Source organism: Pseudorca crassidens, chromosome 4 (genome assembly GCF_039906515.1).
Source record: "Pseudorca crassidens isolate mPseCra1 chromosome 4, mPseCra1.hap1, whole genome shotgun sequence".
Lineage (NCBI taxonomy): Eukaryota > Metazoa > Chordata > Mammalia > Artiodactyla > Delphinidae > Pseudorca > Pseudorca crassidens.
This window is the reverse complement of record NC_090299.1, coordinates 72,398,629-72,419,770: the sequence shown is the minus strand read 5'-3', so window position 1 is coordinate 72,419,770 and position 21,142 is coordinate 72,398,629. Positions and strand designations below refer to the sequence as shown.

General features: G+C 45.1%; 1 protein-coding gene across 4 annotated transcripts in view; it reads left to right on the top strand.

Annotated features, from left to right (window-relative positions):
* The window catches only part of SCFD2 (sec1 family domain containing 2), a 414,129-nt gene that overhangs the window by 343,279 nt on the left and 49,708 nt on the right, over positions 1 to 21,142 (top strand). For all 4 annotated transcript variants that reach the window (XM_067735963.1, XM_067735964.1, XM_067735962.1 and 1 more), the window contains exon 6: positions 15,055 to 15,200. In XM_067735963.1, coding sequence (XP_067592064.1) covers positions 15,055 to 15,200 — 146 coding nt within the window. The remainder of the gene's footprint in view (positions 1 to 15,054; positions 15,201 to 21,142) is intronic.

Below are 21,142 nucleotides of genomic sequence, written 5' to 3'. Positions count from 1 at the left end.
TCATTCCTCTTTGCACCCAGAATTTGGAGGGTAGGTGTTTGTAATAGTTACAATGGGCTAAACACAAATGACCCCAGAATCTCAGTGGTTTAAAACAACACTGGTAGTTTCTTCTCTGTGCTCTGCGTCCACCTCTGGTGTGCAGGGGCTCTGCCAGACGGCCAGAGACCTGCTCTCCATATGGCCTCCATGATCACTGAGGCAGGGGGAAGGGGAGGTGGTAACCCGCACACAGGCTTTTAAAGGCTTCCCCTCAGAAGTGGCACATGTCACTGCCACTCATATTTGACAGCCCAAAGTAAGCCCCACGGTCCCACCTCACTCAGGGACACGTGTAATCAATCCTACCACACACCAGAAAGAGGAGACCAGGGTGTCGTTGATTAAACACCAGTGACCACCCTGTAATATTTAAGATGAGTTAACTTTAAAAGTACCATGAAATATTAAGTTACTGTGACCTCGATTGAGAGTGAGGACTGTTGAGCAAATCTTAGTCAGGAAGATTGTAATGACGACTGGATAGCCTTCTCAAGAAAACAGATCATTTTAAGGATATTAAGTGTTAGTTATTAGCTATGGGCACTCGAGTTGCAGTCCAGGCTTTAATATTCATCACAACAGGCAGCAGAGCCCTGTGCGTGTTAGATTACTGATCACTAGATTAGCCCTAGTCTCAGTATGCGCTTGCAGGTAGTAAAAATACGTTTCTTTCCAAATAACCTAGGACTTAAACTTGTCATAAGGTAAACTGACCCTTCTAGCTCTTTGCTTAAATTTGGGCTATTTTACTGTGTTTATGCTGTACTTTTTATCATAATCATTTAGTTGTTTATTGATTGTTTGCTGTGGTAAAAGAGTCTGGACTCTGGGTCCTGACTGCCTGGGTTCAAATTATGGTTCTGCCATTAATTGGCTGTGTGGCCTTGGGCAAGTTACTCAACCTCTCTGTGCCTCATTTTCCTCAGCTGTGAAATGGGGGTGATGATAGCATCTACCTATAGGATAGTACTGAGGATTAAATAAATTAATACCTATAAAATACTTAGAATAGTACGTGACACATAAGCGCTCAATAAATGTTAACTATTATCATCATTTTTAGGCAAAGTGGTGGAAATACAAAGGAAATCCAATGCAGGAAGAAGTTTTTATGTTTTATTTGAGAGCCGCACATCAGGCACTCAGTAGATATTTGTTGAGTGAATCAATGAATGGGCTCTGCCCTGGTGAAATTTAAATCCAGCCTAACCCTCGATTCCTTCCTTGGAATAATACGAGAACTTCCTTCTCTCAAATGTACCGTAGCCAACCTTGAATTTTCAGGTCAGCACAGCTCTTGACCTCCCTGACCAGGGGTTTTAATTTTCCCTTCACTTGCCAACTTACTCTCCAACAAATTCTGCCGCCCATTCCAATCCTGGGCTTCACGGGCTGCCCTTCTCTTCGCACCCTCCGTGGGTGACCCTGGCGTGACAACATTGACTTCTCACACAGAGGCTGGTGGCCGCGAAGCCACTCCTCGCGAAGGAGACTGAGTCAACACATGCAAGTTGCTGAGCACACAGCAAGAGCTCAGTACCCACAGCAAGAGCCACTGGAGTGGCCGTGTGGGCTTTGCAGAAGCCCCTGGAGTGGCCACGGCAAGATGAGGCTGCTGCTAGAGGCTTCCTGCCTCGAATGGGCCCTGAGGCTTTTCACAGCCAGTAACCAGACTGCCATGGCCACAGCCAGCAGTTCTCCGTAGAGGTTCGGTTTGGTCTGGTTTCCTTTTGGTTTCTTTTTTGGTTTTGGGTTTTATCTTTCTTCCGGAAGAGTTACACGTTTGTGATCTAGCTGCACGTTCCATTTACTGACCAAATCCTGGGTGCCTGGCTCTGCACGAGGCACGAAACCCACTGCGGTTCTGAGAACTGTCTCATTTTACCAGCTGACAATGAACCCTTTGAGGGACACGACTGTTCCGTAAACCTGGTCCTGAGCTATCATCGCCCAGTTGCTTCACCTGCAGGGAGGCAAGCACTGGGGGCAGAAATGAAGGCAGTTGTGGGCTGGTATGTGAAGAGAGAGTTCAGATGTTACAAACCTGGACAATTTCCCCAGTGGGGGCCCCAAAGAAATCCTAGCCATTTGGAGTTTTTATTTCTAAACTCCCTGTCGACTCCCTTGCCCTTCAGGGAAACAAGAAGCTGAGACCTTGTTTGCTCTTCAGTGTATATCCCACTTTCAGGTCCCAGAGCTGGCTGGAGCTCAGCGGTTCTTCCACCCTCCCCTTACCCATCCTTCAGGGGAAAGAGCTCTGAGCCAGGCCCCTCACTCACCCTCCATGACACATGGTGGACATAGAGTAACTGCGAAAACAGCTGTGGGCTTAAGAATGTCCCTGCCCAGAAGCAAGTGAAAACCGGGAACCCCTGAGCCTCTGTGATAATTCATTTTTGTCGGCAGAGTTTAAATCGCCCCGTAGACGTGCGAGTCATCTGAGCCATCTCCATCAGAGGGTGGAGGAGATGGGTGAGAGCCCACCTGAGACTGGACTGGGGTTGGCACAGGTAGAAGCGCCTAGAAGCCTGCAGACAGCAGCCCGCTCTGCCCGTCAGGAAGCCTGGCTCTGTCCTCAGGGTTGCCCCTTCCAGACCCCAGCTCCCCCTTTCACTGGGACCTGAGCTCAGAGTTGCAGAAGGCAGGCCTCTGCCTATAAGCTTTCCTGGGTTCCCTGCTTTTGCTTCTGGGGTCCGCCCTCAAGGCTCCTCCTGCCCCCAAAAGAGACGAGGGCAATGGTGGTATTCCTCGCCTTCCCCTCCATGCCAGGGGCCACTGGCAAACCTCTCTGGACTGTATCCCATCTCCGAATCAGGCACGGCTGACCTCCACGCTAAACCGTGCTGCCTCCAAAAGAAGATACAGAAAAGTGATAGATAAGAGGCCTCATTTAGTGGGAGCTTAAATTTCAGGCGTAGCAATGCTGGCTCAGCTCAATGGCGATTTACAACGACAGGTGCAGGGGAGCCTAGATTGAGGCTGAGAGTGATTTTTGTGTGTCTTGGGGGAGGGGCAAGGCGGGGTCTCATTTGATCTGGCTGTTACCAGAAGAAAAATAAACTCCATTTGCCCTTCCATTCTTTTAAGAAACAAAAGGGATGAAAGAAACTTGAGGCCTATAAGCTTCCCTTTTCATTCTTCTCTTTTTCTCAGATAGATCAGAAAATGATTCCATATTATTAACCACCTAGCCTTCCCCAAAAATATAAATAAAGAGACACTACTGTCCCTCCATACTTACAAACCTCATGACAACAAGCTCAGTGAGGCTGGAGCTCAGGAAATATAATGGAAAAGAAAAAACTTAGATTTTTTTTCTTTTTTTTTTTTTAAAGCTCCTCTAAATGATGGTGAGAATAAGAGGCAGGGGAAGGCCAGACAGTCATTTGAAAGGCTTTTAAATGTGCCATGATTTGGACTTCTGATTTCATCCTTTTCTACAAACGAACGATTAGCTGTAGCACAGGTTTGTGTAATTAGCAGACAGGCCAAACCCTGAGTGATTTATTCACTGTAACTTGGACAAGAAAGCATTGACCAGGGACTTCCCTGGCAGCCCAGTTGTTTGGACTCCGCGCCTCCGCTGCAGGGGACATGGGTTCAGTCCCTGGTAGTGGAACTAAGATCCTGCGTGCCACGCGGCACAGCCCAAAAAAGAAAACATTTCCCAGTGGCGCATCACAGCTGAAAACAACACCGTATTATTCCCACACTCGCAATTTTATTGGCATTTCTAGAATAAGGTACAACCTTATTTCTTAAGAATCCTTCACAGGCAATGGACCTTTGGTACTGTTTGTAAAACTGGCAACAAGACTGGGCCTGGGCTAAGTAAGATTCAGAAAGAAGCAGAAAGAGTGTACCTTGATGTGGTCCTTCACCGCTTCCTTCTTGGCCTGCTCCTCCAGGAAGCCTTCCAGGCCATCTTCTTGGGGGAGCCCTAGGCCTCTGCTGCAGCTGCGTCAGGTAGAATCACCCCTACCCCCCCACACACACATTTCTGCACTGGAGAATAGGGAGGGACAGAGTGTGCAGGGTAACGAAATGCAGGGCTGGTAGCAGGTGGTGGTACATGAGGAGGACAGGTGGGATTGGCCTCAGCAGGTCTTGGAAGGAGCATCTGGGCTTCCATTTCCCTCTCTCTGAAATGCCGAACTAGCTCATTGGTTCTGAAACTGTGCCCTGGGGGAATACTATTCCCTGCTAAAATCAAATGATGGCGGTCTTCACTCAATTTAACGAAAAATAAAGCAGATCAGATTTACCCCACCGTAAGTTTCTACCTATTCTGTGTTTTCTTACCTTTGTTGCTGCTTCAGCTTTTGTAGCACCCCGAAAAGAACAGACAAGAAGCGAGCAGATATTAACAGAAGAGCTGCCAGCTGTGCTCAACTCAGGGCCGTGCTCTGGTGCCGCCTTTACGTGCATGTAGCATAGCCTTGTTTTCTCCTAGTCTGGAAAACGAGATCAACAGTAGTCATTGTCACAGTGGTCTCTGAGGCTCCCAGGTGCTGTGTCACCTGACAGCTTGTGAAAACAAGCAGATGCAGGTAATCTCTCAAGTCAGCTTTGAGAGGCCAGCACTCCATGTCCAGCTATTCAGAACCACCAGAAATGTCAGCACGCTTTGAACAGGGACTTATGGTATCAATGGCAAGTTAGTAAATCAATAGGATTCATTCAACAGAATAAAAACAATCAACCTATTAGGAAGCATTGGGAGTGAGATACGGGTTTGAGATGGTGTCTGTGATTACTGTTAAGGAGCCGCCCTCCTTGGGACTGGGAAGGTTCATGACCATGAGCTTAAGTGGTTACATGGGCATTTCTCCCACTTGTGGCAGGTTTCATTCCTGGAAAAGGGGCCCAAAGTCGAAATGATATGAGGGAAATCTGATTTTTCCTATGGTGATAGCTCCGCTAATAGGAGGTTGTGTAACTGATCAAAAATCAATGCCTACCTTTTTGAAAGAAATAGCCTCAGGACTTCCCTGGCGGTCCAGTGGTTAAGACTCCACGCTTCCCCTGCAGGGGGCACGGGTTCGATCGCTGGTCCTGGAGCTAGGATTCCACGTGCTGCGCGGCGCAGCCAAAAGAAAAGAAAAGAAATAGCCTCAAACCTGGTATTTTGTTTACTCTGAATGCTGAACTTCACAGTCCCCTTGTCTAAGGTGACTTGGATTGATTTAATAGGATAACATAATAACCGACGTGAAATTGTACTACTTAACATGATGCGGCATCACAGCAGTTTTTATACTTAATTAACCCTTCCTTAATTAACCACATAAACTCTTAAGATAAAGAGACTGTGTTGGTATAGTTAGGGTAGTCATAAAAGCTGCTTTGGAGAGACTTTTCAGAAGCATCTTGGAGGAAATGCTTTGGAATGGTTGGGGCCGTTTCCTTATTTCTGCAGTGACCCAGGGTTATTGGTCTTGCTGCCTCCTTGGCTCTTCCTGAGGCAGCACAGACGTTCAGGATCAACAGGCTGCTCGTCCCGCTGCCTCCATCCTGCCTCCTGGGCCTCACTGGCAACTTGACTTTGTTCCCTGCCTTAATGAAAGATGCAAGTTCCAAAGCGTATTCCTGACGACGTTCCTTCCTTCAGGTTTCCCCCACCGCATGTCAGACCTTGGGCTAGAATTCTGGGCAGTCACATTCTCTCGTGGCTGTACAAGACTTTCCACGTCCGCCACACCTCCCCAAACTGCCTAATAATAATAGATTTCAGCTGTCATTTCTTCCCTGTTTCCAACTGTTATAAAAAGCTGAATTTGCTGGAGGCTTAAAAAAGTAGTGTGACTGGTTTTGTGTTCTGTTATATATTTTAAGATGATAGCTGATACATTTAAAAGATTATACAATATATATATATTATAAAGCATAATTACATAATAAACACCCATGAACTCATCGCCCTCTCCCAAAGGGTCCTTACCCGCCCACCTCCTCCCCCAGCGGTAACCACTTTCTGAAGCTTGTATTTATCACTGCCTTTCTTTTAAAAACAGTTTTATCTCATATGCACGTATACTCAAACCACGTAGAGTTTAGCTTTGCTTATTAAACAGACAAGCCAAATTTATGCAGCCAATTGAGGTTGCTCTTTGCCGAGCAAAGCCTTTATGAGAGCTGATCCGCTCACACGTGGAGGCTGCACTTGCTCAGACCCATCTGGGAGCCCTTTGTTTGAAATTTCCTGCAGAGATAGTTTAGCAGCTCCTCAAGAATCACACTTTATGGCGTGTTTGGTCTGATTCAGCTCTTTTTCCCATTATCTCTCTGTTTTCCCCATTGATTTATTTAAGAAATATTTCGTGGGTGCTTCTAGGAACCAGGCGCTATGCTAGAGACCAGCGGAGAACCAGGGAGAGCCCCGGCTTCCCTGGAGCATGTCGCCGCCCCTCCCCTCCTTTCCTCCTCTGTCATTGGAGCGATAACTAGAGGCCACAGGCTAAGGAGATTCCAGGACACTGAGCAGGATCCAGTGAACCAAGGGGGCATGGGACCGATGTGGCCTGAGAGCCCGAGGGGAGACCTATGGAGGGACTTCCGGGGGTGGTCCAGTCTCCACGAGCCCTGCCTTGGGCCCTTTGTGGCCTCACCGGGACACCTTCTGACCCTGATTTTCTTTGTTAGGCCAGGCTCACTAACACTGTCATCCAAGCATACATACGTTATCTCCGTGCCCACTGAGGAGCCCCTGCCGTGTAGTGTAGATCAACGATCCTACAAGGAAAGAGGAAGTCAGCCCTGTAAGACCTGAAGGCTGATTAAAAAAAAACAGATTATGTTTTTTTTATGTTAGAAGAACTTAGAAGTCACACTAGGTCATTAAATATTAGATTGATGACACAGATACATTGCCCTGTAGTATAAATATGAGACCTCAGAAATACGTGTGTATAATATTTTTCATTTATATACAATATAATGTATAATATAAATAATACATATATATAATTCACGTGTTCTCAACCAGCCTCCACACGACCCATTCACCAAAATAACTTACATCCTGCGATCCCTCAATAAAGTAGAACAACTCAGGCCAAAACTCTGACCCCCTCAGAGCTCTAAGGCAACCTCCGCTTGCCTGGGCACGTCTGCTCATCCTGGTTGAGCCGTGTGATTCCCAGGAGCCAGTTATGTTTGTTCCCAAACCTGCTTATGCCAGTTGTATTTGTTATTAAGTAAATTAAATTAAATGTTTAATTAAATGTTCTCTGAGGAAATATGAATTCAAAATAAATTGTTTCAGAGAAAACCAAATTGAATGCTTTGAAAGACTCAGTAAAGATGAATCATTTTAAACATGCTTTTGAATTAGGTATGAACAGGATGATTGTGAAAGATTGAAGGGAAAAAAACCCATTAAAATCTAGAAGAATTCTGTTCTCAGATTGTGCTACAGGGGTCTAACTTCTTATTCCACTTTAAATGGACTAAAATTGGAAATTATACACAGTACATAATTTTTTTAAAAAAAGAACTCTAATCAGCAGATAATACTCAAACAAAAGACTTTTCTCAAAAGAGTAGTGAATAAACAGATGTTTGTGTTTTAATTTTAAACAAAGTTATACGTACACACAAATACACATATATGTGTATGTATACGTGTGGGAGAGAGATCAATTTTTCATGATCCCCCTCTTTAAATGACTTCTAATCACCTATTGGTCCCAATCACATTTGAAAAAGAGAACTTCTATTATAAATATTACCAGGACTTCCCTACTCAAGAGTGGTTTTACACAGTCAACCTCCCGAAAAGATTTCAGATGTGACACCACTTGCTAAGGTTTATTTGGTTTTTTATTTTGTTTGGTTTTGTTTTCATTTGCCACCCTTTTATAGAGAGCCATGAAAAAGGGCTCCATCTTTAAAACAATGGTTTGAAAAGAGAGAAAAGGCAATGTCGGACAGCCGGATGGATGAGGGAGGTCATGACTTCCCAGCGCTCTGCCCTTTCTGCTTTCTGGCCGCATTGCCCTCCCAAGCCAGCCTTTTCTCTAACTGCCCCAGGAGCCCACAGAGATGGGTCCCCTGCTGCCAGGGGTTTGCTGAGAGACAGGAGGGTGGGATGCAAATTGGAAAATGGACCTGATGTTCTCAAACTCTGGGCCAGAAGAAGGATGAGGAGGCCATCCTTGGATAATTTGGGTCCAGATAAGAAAAGAACCCCTTGAACAGGCTCAACTGATATTCTTTGACCCTAGCTCTTCTCAATCAGATGTAAGGGACTCTTACAACGGTGACGAGAATAATATCACTCAATAGGGAGACATTTAAAATCCAATTCCAGCCATGTCCCCCAGCTTATCCAGCCATACAGGTTCCGTGTGTGTGTGTGTGTGTGTGTGTGTGTGTGTGTGTGTGTGTGTGTGTGTGTGTGTGTGTGTGTGTGAAGGCCTTAGGTGAGGGTGCTTCATCTCTAATCCAGACTGAAGCTTTGGATAAGGCAGCCTCCTGATACAAGATTCTTTATTTTCCTGAATACTTAAGAAATAAAACCAAACTTCTGGAAGCCAGGCTCTTTTGAAAAAGTTCCCCATGCACCAGAAAGGTTCAAGGCTGCTCCGTGAGAGAACCAAACAGAAGGACTTAGGCAGACTGGAGTGAGGAGTCCAGCAAACAGGAGGGAAGGGGGCAGGGCACAACCTTTGAAAGAATGACATAGCCTGAGGACATGACGTAAGCTGATTAGAACCAAAAGGGTCCAAGATGGTGGACAAGTCGCCGTACACTAGACCTTGAGCCTCAGTATATGCTCATTGTACTACATTAGCATGCTAAATGACACACCCACGGGCGCCATGACAGTTCCAAGACCGACCATAAAGATCAAAAAGTGGGCGGTGGCCCAATTCCTGGAAATCCCCACCCCTTCCCGAAATAGCTGGAATACTCCTCCCACTCATTCACCTATGAAATTACCCACCCCTCTAAAAACTGACAACACCATACCCTGGTATTTTTCTCACCTTCTGAGATCGCCCACACTGTCTGTGGAGTGTGTTTCTCTCTAAATAAATCCACTTCTTACCTATCGCTTTGTCTCTCACTAAACTCTTTCTGTGATGAGACATCAAGAAGCTGAGCTTCATTAAGTCCTGAAACCAGGTGTGTGATCTCAGTTGGAAGACTGTGGGTTTTGGCTGGGTTTGAGTCCCAATCTGAGTTTGGGCCGGGTTTGAGTCCTGGCTGCGTGGGTTCAGGTCCCAGTCTGAGGTGCACGGTTTCAGATCCCTGAGCTCCTCAGCCTTCTCTCCATTTTACCTTTGTTTTTGCTGGAAATGTGGGTCCCTGCAGTGCACAGAGCCATGGAAACCGCTGTCCTCCCTCTGCCGAGGTAAAGCAACTCCAGTAAGTGGAGACGGGTGAGAGGGGGATGAGGGCGGGCAGATGTAGACACAGGAGCCCTATTTTGTTGCTCCGAGGAGTAACTGGACCCCTGCCCAAGAGATCCCCCAAGCCCTCCAAAGAAAGAAATTGCAGGGGCATGAGTCATCCCCTATTTTAGGCGAACACAGGGGTGCCCTGCGGGACTGAGGGCCTCCCTTATCAAGGAGCAGGCAACTGAAGTACGCAGATTGTGCTTGGCCAAAGGCTAGGATCAGCTTCTGGTTTATTATCTATTTAACTAAGTGGATTAAATGAGAATTGACTGGAATTGTACACTTAGGGGTCCCTTACAAAACACCGTTATCTCATAAGCTGGCTTAATGGAACAGGCTGTCCGGGGCTTATTAGAAGTAACTGAATACAGTGCCTTACAGGGCAGAGATCCAATGGAGGGTGTGGGGTAGGCCCGGGAGATCCCACACCTTGTGTGGCCACAAAAGATGGGCCTGGGGTATAACTGCAAACCATACTATTAGCGTCTACCCCCAGAGACAGGCCCAGATCTTCCCAAGAAGAAAGGCATCTGCCATTCACTCCACTGTAAAAGCACTTCTTCGATATTAAGGGTGAACTAAGTGCTTTACTGATCTATTATGTATGTGGACTCCAGCACATATGAAAGACAGCAGAGCAGAGTGGTTAACACAACCGTCTTGGGCATTAGACTGCAAGAGTTTACGTCTTAGCTTTACCACTTACTACTTGAGTGACCGTGTGTCACTTAACTTCTCTATGGCTCAGTTTCCCCATCTGCAAAATGGGGATGATAGTAGTACCTACCTCACTGGGTTTCTGAGGAGATTAAGTGAGCTAATATGTATAAACTTCTTAGAATAGTATCTGGCATAAGTGATTCTATACGTGAGCTTTCAGTGATTATAGCTTTTACACCAAAAAAGAATTCATCCCATTTCATAGCTTTTGCACCCTCATCTCCTTTAGCTATTAATTGCAGCATGATATGGAATGAGCTGCACTCACAGAGGAGATATTCTGAATGGTGGGAGGCAGTGTACGTGGAGGAGGTCAGGGCTGTGATCAGAGAGACATTTTGCTGGAGATGGTGATGCGATCTTACACGTCATTTATCTTCTCTTATCCCCATTTCTCTGTGTGTGTGTGTGTGTGTGTTGAGACTTTCATTATAGGGTTTAGGTAAGTGAATGTAAATTCTGCTTTTGGTGAAGATTGATATAATTATGAAGGTGCTCAGAGATGAGACCCCTTTGGCCTGGTGTCCCAGAAACATGTACATTTTAGAGGACTTGCTTTGAGGGTAACAGACACGTCGGAAAGGATCGCTGGACAGACCCACTGGACAGAAGTTGCCCTTGTGCAGTTGGTTTGAACAATGGAGATAATTGACTGTTTTTCAGGAAGGTTTTAGTGTATTTGTAAATTTTGTACTTTTTTTTTCTTCCAGCAATTTCTTTGACAGTGTTATTTTTCTGTTGGGTTCCTTTGAGTTCAATTTACCTGTAATCTGTAAACATTTCTTCTATCAACAACCTGCTCCACAATTGACCTAACTCTTCAGAATTACACAGCCTTTGCTTAAACTACTTCCAACGTATAATCTACAATTTCCATGTATAATTTATAATTTTCAGTACTCTATAATCCAGGAGATGATTCTATTCCACTCAGCCTAATGGATGAACATTACAGTCCTCACTTTTCAAAAAGTTGAAGGAGACCGTATGAAAATTTGTATGAACCTTTCTGTTCTATAGAATTACTTTAAATTTAAGAAGTCTAGCCTATTAGCTGAATTGTGTTTTAGAAGAATTGAAACACCGTGCATGGTGTTAGAACTAGTAATGCTTTCTTCTTGTTTTCATGCCATTTTTAATTTAAAGGAGTAGTAGTACGTAGTGTACAACACTTAGATATAATTGATGTAATTTCCCATATTTTAAATGGTTCAGGCTGGGAGTTTAAGGAAAGAAGCCACATGAATCAGTGAGAAGCCATAACCTTCCAGGGTTTCTTCTGGCTGATTATTGACTAATGCACAAATTGATGTATCCAACTGAGCTGCAATGCCAAGGGCAAGCATGGTATGATATCGATAGATGCTCTGGACCTGTGGATCTCACCTTTTCTTGACTATGAACCCCTTTAAGAATAAGGAGGAAGTTGTGGACATGCTTCTCAGAAAATGACACAAAGCTTGGCATAGAATTCTGGAGAGTGTACACGAACTCCCTGAATTTTCTGTCGAATCCCTGCTTCCCCACTGGAGTTCACTGAACACGGGGAGGCTTCCCTCACTAGGCTTGACCACCCTTTTGATTTTTTTTTTTTTTTTGCGGTACGCGGGCCTCTCACTGTTGTGGCCTCTCCCGTTGCGGAACACAGGCTCCGGGCACGCAGGCCTAGCGACCATGGCTCACGGGCCCAGCCGCTCCGCAGCATGTGGGATCTTCCCAGACCAGGGCACAAACCCGTGTCCCCTGCATCAGCAGGCGGACTGTCAACCACTGCGCCACCAGGGAAGCCCCTGATTTTTTTAATGACAGTGAGTTGGACATTTCTGGAGACCAGGAAATAGAGACTAGTCAGAGGATTTTTTTGATACAATAAGAAATATGCATATTGGTCTTTGTCCACAGTTCTTAGCACACAGCTCTTAAAACCCTTGGAATTTCCAGAATGATGAGAGTGTCTTATATGCTAATGGGATGATTGGTGGTTGGGGGAATAATAGCTTCAGGATGGGAGCTGGTTGCCAGAAAAACCAAGGCATGTTTAGAGTAGTGGAACTTTCAGCCCTACCCGCGCAACTTCCAGAGTGAAGAGAGCCGCTGAGAGATGCATTAATCACCAGTGGCCAATAATTTAATCAATTGTGCCTATGTAATGAAACCTCCATAAAGTCTCCTAAACAATAGTGTTTGAAGAGCCTCTTGGTTGGTGAACACATCAAGATACTGGGCAGGTGGAGCACCTGGAGAAGGCATGGAAGTCCTGCTTTCCTTCCCCCATACCTGGCCCTCTGCATCTCTTCCATTTGACTGTTCCTGAGTTGCATCCCTTGTAATAAACTGGTCCCAGTAAGTAAAGCACTTTCCTGAGTTCTGTGATCTGTTCTAGCAAATTATTGAACCTGAGGAAGGGGTCATGGGAACCCCTGATTGATAGGTCAGGAGTGCAACGGGCAACCTGGGATTTAAACTTGGCATCTGAAGTGGGGGCAGTCTGGGTGGGGTCTGCACTAACTCTACATAGCTAGTGGCAGAATTGATTTGAATTGTAGGACACTCAGTTGATGTGTGGAGAGTTAGAGAATTGGTTGGTATGGGGGGAAAAGTCCACACATTTGGTGTCAGAAGTGTGAGTAAAAACAGTTCAGAATTTTGCCCTCCCTTTAAGAGTTATATACAGTGTTCCACAGTTATTGAAAGTACAGGCTCAACTATCTACACACTGTGTCTGCTGCCATTGGGTTCCTTTGGATGTTCCTATGTACTTTAGATACAATCCATTTTAGTTGAAGCTTGTTTGGATCTACCTCTACTTCCTAAAAACTTCTCTCTTTATCAAAATTAACAAGTATCTCCTCACTTCACATCCACTAGGAGAGCTACAATCAAGAAGATAGTTGCTAACAAGCATTTTTGAGGATGCAGAGAAAACCCTCTTACACTGACGGTGGGAATGTAAAATGGTGCTGTCACTTTGGAAAACAGCCTAGCAATTCCTCAAACGGTTAAATACAGAGTTGCCACATGACCCAGAAATTCTATTCCTAAATATGTACCTAAGAGAAATGAAAATGTATGTCCACACAGAAACTTGTACATGTAAAACTAGAAGCCTTATTCATAATAGCCAACATGTGGAAACACCCAAATGTTCATCAACCAATGAATGGATATTTAAAATGTGGTATATCTATACAATGACTGTTAGTCAGCAATAAAAAGAAACTAAGTGCTGATGCATCCTACAACTTGGATGAGCCCTGAAAACATTGTGCTAAGTGAAAGAAGCCAGTCACAAAAGACCATATATTCTATGATTCCATTTATATGAAATGTCCAGGGTAGGGAAATCCATAGAGACAGAGAGCAGATCAGTGGTGCCAGGGTCTGGGGGTAGGGGGAAAGGGGGAGTGACAGTTAACAGGTATGGAGTTTCTTGTTGAGGTGATAAGAATGTTCTAAAGTTGATTGTAGGAATGATGATTGTACAGCTCTGTGAATATACTAAAAGCTATTGAATTGTACACTTGAAATGGGTTAACTGTGTGGTGTATGAACTGAACCTCAATAAATGTGTTCTGAAAAAAAGAATATAGATTCTGGACCCAAGCTGCCTGTGTTAAAATCACCCTGGCAGCTCTGGTGTCCTGAGACAAGGATTTGGGTGCAAGTACTGTATTTGAGAAGATGTCCTAGGCAGTGTGGTCAGGACGTAGGGAAGTGAGACAGGAGAGGAAGGAAAGCCAGTAGAGGAGGCATTCATGAGTGAGTTACTGTTGGGGGCAACTGGGGCTCAGTCCTACTGCCCCCTCCATAAGGCTATGGAGACCATAATTCAGAATGGTACCCCCCAAGCGATGAGAAAGCTCTGTTGTTTCTGAGTGCTGACTTCTATGCTTCTAACCAGAGAAAGGCCCCAGACAGGAGGAGAGATACACAGAGACAGAGACAGACAGACACAGAGACAGACATGCAGGTACTTGAGGCAGGAAGCAGAGGGCACAAGAACTGTTCCCCAAACCTACAGGTGAACCAGTCCAGAATGACTGAACGAACATGGGCTGAACATAGACAGTGTGCTGATGGGCGTGTTCCTTAATCTCTCTGGCCCTCAGCTCCCTCATCCTTTGTATGAGGGAAAGAATAGCTCCTGTCTCATAGGGGTGATGTGGGGATTGATGAGTTCATGTATGTGCAGTATTTCAACAGTCAAAAATACTCATCTTGAATCTTTCTCTATTTTTTGAACTTCTGACCTACCATGATCATTCCTCTTCTGCATGAGCTTGTAACAAGACAGAGAAGAAATCCATCTATTATGAGTTTCAAAAAGAAATAGAACCACTTCCGAGAACAGTCTTCTCATTAGGCCCCCTTTGTGTTTGATCAGCTCTGAATGGCTGCCTTTTGAAATACGCCATAAGCTTTGTTAGCGCATTATATGCCCATCCCAGCAAGTTGTCATTGGAGCAACTCTATGATCTTTGTCATTCTTGCTATTCTGTTTTATGGAAACTGTTGGTGGGATTCAAGTGAGAGCGGTTCATCACAGTACTCTGTTGTGTTTTCCTTTGTGTCTCCTATTTTCCCAAAGCTGCGTTCAGAGGACACTAGACCCTGGGGAGCTTTCTTTTTGTGAAACCTCTGCAGTCTAGGGGTTGAAGCCAGTGGCTGCAATCCCAGGCAATTCTGAGTTCTGCTTCTGTCAAAGGCGTTTACACTCAATGTGTTTCATTGCTCAGGGATGATTGAAACAGCCCAGTTAGTGAACAGCCAGGGGGAAATAGGGTTAAAAAACAACAACAACAACTACGTTACATGAGCTCAACGTGTCACGATTACAACTCAGTGTAAAGATTTGTTCAGCGGAGCAAATATCTCTGGATTGTTTCAGGCTGTGACTCTTCAATTAACCTGACATTTCACAAGTCCAGAAGGGCCGTGGATGAACTCTTTACTTCGCTTCGGGATATTGCTGGAGCTCGGAATCTCATGAAACAGTTTAAGTCTGTATATGTTGCTGGAAATCATACCCACCAGGCAAGTACATATGTTTTAAAGTAACCATCTAATCTGTGTTGTGTTTTTAGGATTCAGAGACTGAAAGAAAAGTTTCCATTTTAACCTCTCTAAAATGAAGGATCTGTTCAAGATGAAATCCAAGGCCCTTGTAGTCCAGAGTTCTAGGTTCCCCTGAATCTGAAAGCTTCCCAGTTTATTTGTATTTCAGGCTCGATGCAGTGAGATGAGCACTGGATTACGGGTCAGTGCTGCTTTATAACTGCCCCAGAGCTGTTCTGTCACCTTAAGCAAGTCCCTAAGCGCCAGATGTGGGGTGGCCTTAGTGCCCAAGTTTCTGGATCTAAGAGTAGTAAAATTACCTAATAATGTTATGGCAAGGGAAAAAGAAGCTGATGCCAGCAAAAATGTTTGTTATTTAAAATGCCCCCCACCGCTTTATTAGGAGAGTAGGAGAACCTTGCAAGGATGTTTTGACCAGGGAGTAGGAAGACAGTATGAGAATCCAAGATTGAAGGGGTAATTGCTCTATCAAAACTCCGTGGGACGAGGTGCGGGGGAGGCACGGGGAGGCACGGAAAGACCCAAAGGGAAGATGAAGGGGTGAAGGAAAGCTGGGGCCATCGAGGCTGGGCAGTCTCTGTTGGACAAGGAAGAGACAACCCGCAGGTTCCTGGTGGCCAGAGATGAGCTTTCAAGGAAGAACAGATGTTTCTGACAGAAAAGATCATTGGGTTTTGCTGTGGAGTGTGTGAAGGAATCTTCTCTTCCATCTCCCCATGAAATAGTCAGTACAATTCGCTCCATTTGCTAAGGCTTTTTGGAGAGTTGAATGAGCTGTTAGTGGGGACTATGACATAGTGAGGGGTTCAGCTTGAGGGTTCTGACTCTCTAAGGTGGGCATGTCGACAACAGCTAAGGTTACCTGCTACCACCTAGCAAAATCCAGATTCTTCCTCCCATATATTTGTATAGTAGCTGATACTTGAAGAGTCCCCTACATTTGGTTTTCCCTTTGATCCTCACGACAAGTAGGCCAGAGAGGTATTCTCATCCCGAGACCCAGGAAGCAGGCACACAGGTGGGCCAGGGCCTGATGCCAGGTCTTTTCTGCCAACCCAAAACCTCCCTGCTTGCTGCACCGTGGTTCTCCTGGAGGGTCTAGGAATTATGACTGATAATGCTGATCTCAGATACTGAAATCACCCACCAAGACACAAAAGACCTTAGAAATTGGCACTCAACTTAGTAATATAAATTCCCATCTTTTGTTCAATGATCTGAGAACATCACTACCACGAAATACAGATAAAATCACTCAGATAAAAAAAAAATCACTCAGATAATTAATCAGTTGTAGTTTTGTCATGAAACAATTACCAATCTTAAATATGGCAGTATGGACTGGTCCTAGAAGACGTGATAGAAATGCTGACATATGATGAAATTTAGACGAAAGGATATCAAGAAGCAAGTGTCTGCTATCATTGGCAAGGGGAAGATAAACCACTAAATTAATGAGGTCTTTTCAGTTTTGTGATCATCATGGTGACTAATTTGGCCAACTTCACATAAACATGTATTAGCTATAAATCTTGGGCATAATAAGGACAGTGATAAGTTTCCTAGACTTTATCTCCCTGCTAGCAACACAGTTGCTCCAGACCTCAGAACCCTGCCTGAGCAGCCATCGCCTTTGGAAAATGAACTTTCCCTTGTTGCATACACTTCCCTTACAGTGAGTCAGTAACATCAACTCGTTCACCAAAAATCCTAAATGTCAGTGAGTGGAAGTGGGTTCAAGGCAGGGAGTATATGTGTATCTTGAGGGGATTAAATAATAATTATACAGACACTTAGTGAAATGCTGTGCAACCAATAAAATGAGTGGAATCTAAATATACTTGGCAAGGACTGTATTTGGGTCCTTGTCCTGGGCTCTGCTTGGAGAATTCAGAATAAAACGGGTTCATGTTCTATTGGGTGTAGATGTACATCTATTGGGTGTAGATGTAGATCATTATGTAAAGCATTATCCTATTTTTGTTTAAAAATAAAAAGTACATGGGTGTATATATTTAATAAGTCTTTAACATTTTAGGAAAATTTTATAATGGTTACATGTGAGGAACAGAAAGGGTTAGATGCACAAGGAGGAACTCTGGCTTCTTGCTTTATACTCACATATGTAGAGGAAGAATTTTTGATGGGATTATGGATAATTTTTACCTGTTTGAGTTTTTCAACACTTTTTGAACTTAAAGACGTTTTCAGGACTTCCCCGGTGGCGCAGTGGTTAAGAATCTGCCTGCCAATGCAGGGGACACGGGTTTGAACCCTGGTCTGGGAAGATCCCACATGCCGCGGAGCAACTGAGCCCACACGCCACAACTACTGAGCCTGCGCTCTAGAGCCCACGCATCGCAACTACTGAGCCTGCGTGCCACAACTACTGAAGTCCACATGCCTAGAGCCCGTGCTCCGCAACGAGAAGCCACCACAGTGAGACGCCCGCACACTATAACGAAGAGTAGCCCCCGCTTGCTGCAGCTAGAGAAAGCCCACACACAGCAAGGAAGACCCAATGCAGCCAAATAAATAAATACGTGCATACATATATACATAAATAGATTTATTTTAAAAAAAGGAAGAAGTTTTCAATCACAGATGGAAGCCCCTTGAGGACAGGGATTTTGATCTGGTTTGTCCACTGCCATATCTTCAGTGCCTAGAGTGGTATCTTGCACGTAGTGGATACTCGATAAATATTTGTTGGGTGCATCTTAAATGTGCTACATGTATTTTTATCACATGTTGGAGGATTTGTTGGGACAAAAATGTGTATAGATAGAAAACAACAAATGTCCAGAGTAGAAACAGAGTCCAGCTTTGTTTAGCTTTGAAGATGTACCTTGGCTAGGCAACTTTCTGTCCATCCCTTCTCCCAGTTTGGTCCTCAGCTCCAGGAAAAAACTGTGCTTTCTATCTAGCTCCATGCTGTTCCTACACAGAATCTAGTTGGGATGTCCCGGGCTCCCTGGGACCAGTGCTATGTATCGGGCTGTCTCCTCTGGATCTCAGGGCCCCTACCAGCCCCAGCCTCCCTCCCAGGTACCTCTCTCCTGCTCCGATGCAAATGAGTTGACTCTTAGAGCCACTCCTGTTTCCACTCCTAGCCTGAGGCACTTCTTATTTAACCTTCATCCTTTAGCCCTTTCGGAAAATGTGTCAGTCACAGCTCAGATGCAGAAAGCAGACACCACTCTCGTCATTTTAAGGAGAGCAGGATTCCATACAAGAAATTAAGTACATGTAAAATCTTGAAAGAGCTAGAGGAGTGGGATCTAGACTAGGTCTCCAGAAGTGAGCGCAGAACATCACCACACACGTGGCCCTCCAAGGAAGCTAGTACCTCTGCCACAGCCAGGAGAGTGATGGGGACCGTGAGGCTGCCACCGGAGCTCTTTATTTGAAGAACACACCACCAAAGCTGGAGACGGCTTCTGGGTTTGCTCACCACGGTGCATGCAGAGCCCAGCACAATGCTTGCCACCTAGGGGTGGGTGGAGAGGTGGATGGATGGGTGGGTCCTGGACTGTGGGTCTTATCCAGAAAGGCATTTCTTATGTTCTTAATTCTTAGTGAGAGGGAGGTTAGCATGTACGTTAACAGCAACATTTGGGTTCATAGCCCAGCTCTGCTCCCTACTAACTGTGTAACCTTAGGCAAATTACTTGACCTCTCTGTGCCTAGTTCCTCTTATGTAAGCAGGAGCTAACAGTAGTAGCTCCTTCATAAAAGTGCTCTGAATAATATATATAAAGCTCTCAGGATAGGAGCTGACACATAGACAGTGCTATGTAAGCATTGTCTCTAACAGTTGTAGTAAAGGACAAAATAGACCTTCTCTTTGTCCTCTTTCGTAGCATTTCGTCATTTCCTTTATTAGGAGATGGGCTACACAGAAAGCGAGTCATTCTTAAGCTGACTGTCCTGTTAGCTGTGGCATTTGGTCAGAGTCTACTGCTGACACCCGTTTGTTTGGAAAAGTCATGTTTGTCCATAGACTCTGTTGACCGGAAACATAAGCCCCAGTTTTGCCTGTGCAGCAAGTCTTCTTATGCTTTCATTTCTTACTACAAATGTTCCAGTTTAATGGGAGGCTTAACCTCCTTCCTAAATGTCAGTGTTTGATGTGCTGCTGTTTCTCAGATGACTCAGGGCAAGGAGCTTATGAGCCCTTTCAGACAAAATATTGCACGGCTCTTGCATGACGGGTTTTGGCAGAAGTCTCAAAGTGCTGTGCTTCCCTGGAGGAAACTTCCCACAGATGCGCACTGTCCTCTGTGCCTCCGGCATGTTGAACCAGAGCCTTTAGAACCAGCAGGGCCCAAGGAGGCCTGATTCATCTTGTGCCCGGTGAAATATGCGCTCTGAACAGTCTGTAGGCCCAGTCTCTTCATCAACATCAACAATCCCCAGCTCTGGCCACCAGCTGGTCTTTTGCAAGCACTAAGCTCTGTTCTTCCTTCTGATTCTATCTACCTCACCCTAGACCTGCTAGCATCCTTTCTGAAAGGCTCTGCGTGAGATAGGGCTATGCTGGGGGCCAGGAAACTTGGCTCTGTCCTGTAGTCTAACTACTAACTGCCTGTGTGAATTCAAGCAAGTTAATTAATAGCTTTGGGCTTTGATTTCCTCATATTGAAGTTGAAGGGACTTTAATCAAAAGATATTTTAAGTAATCTGCTTCTGCTTTGAAGGATGGATGGATGGATGAACAGATAGACAAATGAACCACTTTTTAATCTGCAGCGCAAACCATTTTCCTTCAGAAGATGAAAGGAGAAAAAAAATCAGTCATACTGCAGCAAAAAATAAAAATAAATAAGCCATGGAGTAGTCAAAGCTAAGACCAGTTTTGAACAAATGTTTTTCTGTACAATCTTGGATTGAAACAAAATAAATACTCTCAGTACAAATCTAGTTCTGAGAACTTGGTTGTTCAGAGTCGGTTTTGCAAAAAAGAGAGAAGCATCTGCAATAGCAGGACCAAGAGAGGTCCTGGCTGCACCAACACCAACCAGCAAAGCCAAGGTCAGCAGCATGACTGTTGGGGGTGTGATTGTGGCAACAACTCCAGTTTTCTCGGAAACGGATATCCTAGGCCAGGGGTCCCCAAACTATTTGGCACCTGGGACCAGTTTCATGGCAGACAATTTTTCCACGGGGTGTGTGTGGGGGAATTGCTCAGGCAGTAACGCGAGCGATGGGGAGCGGCAGATGATGCATCGCTCGCCCGCCGCTCACCTCCTGCCGTGCGCCCGGTTCCTAACAGGCCTAGGACTGGTACCGGTCCGTGTCCCAGGTATTGGGGACCCCTGTCCTAGGCCATCTTTATGTTGCGCCAAATTCAAGAAGCTGTTGGGGTCTTCCCTGGTGGTGCAGTGGTTGGGAGTCCGCCTGCCGATGCATGGGACACGGGTTCGTGCCCCGGTCCGGGAAGATCCCACATGCCGCGGAGCGGCAGGGCCCGTGAGCCATGGCCGCTGAGCCTGCGCGTCCGGAGCCTGTGCTCCGCAACGGGAGAGGCCCGCGTACCGCAAAAAAAAAAAAAAAAACGAAGCTGTTGGAGTTAGACTAGTTTCTCAAAATTGTCTCTGACTTATGTGTAATGTCATCAACTGTTGCTATGCTCAACACCTTTCTTCAAGAGTTGGAATCAGGTCAATAAGAACTTTCTAGATCTAATCATATACCGCGAAAGAGTAACCAGAGACATAGAAACAAGTATTTTATTTTTCATATTTTGATTAACTCTGGTATATTAAAAGCCCAGTTTGTTCTGGAACAGATATTGGTCATTTAAAGAAAAAAAGAGAGTTTCTGATTTTTTTGGAAACTTCATCTATTTCATGTGTAACACCCATGGGGGTCTCATTAGGCTCTACCAAACCTTCAGG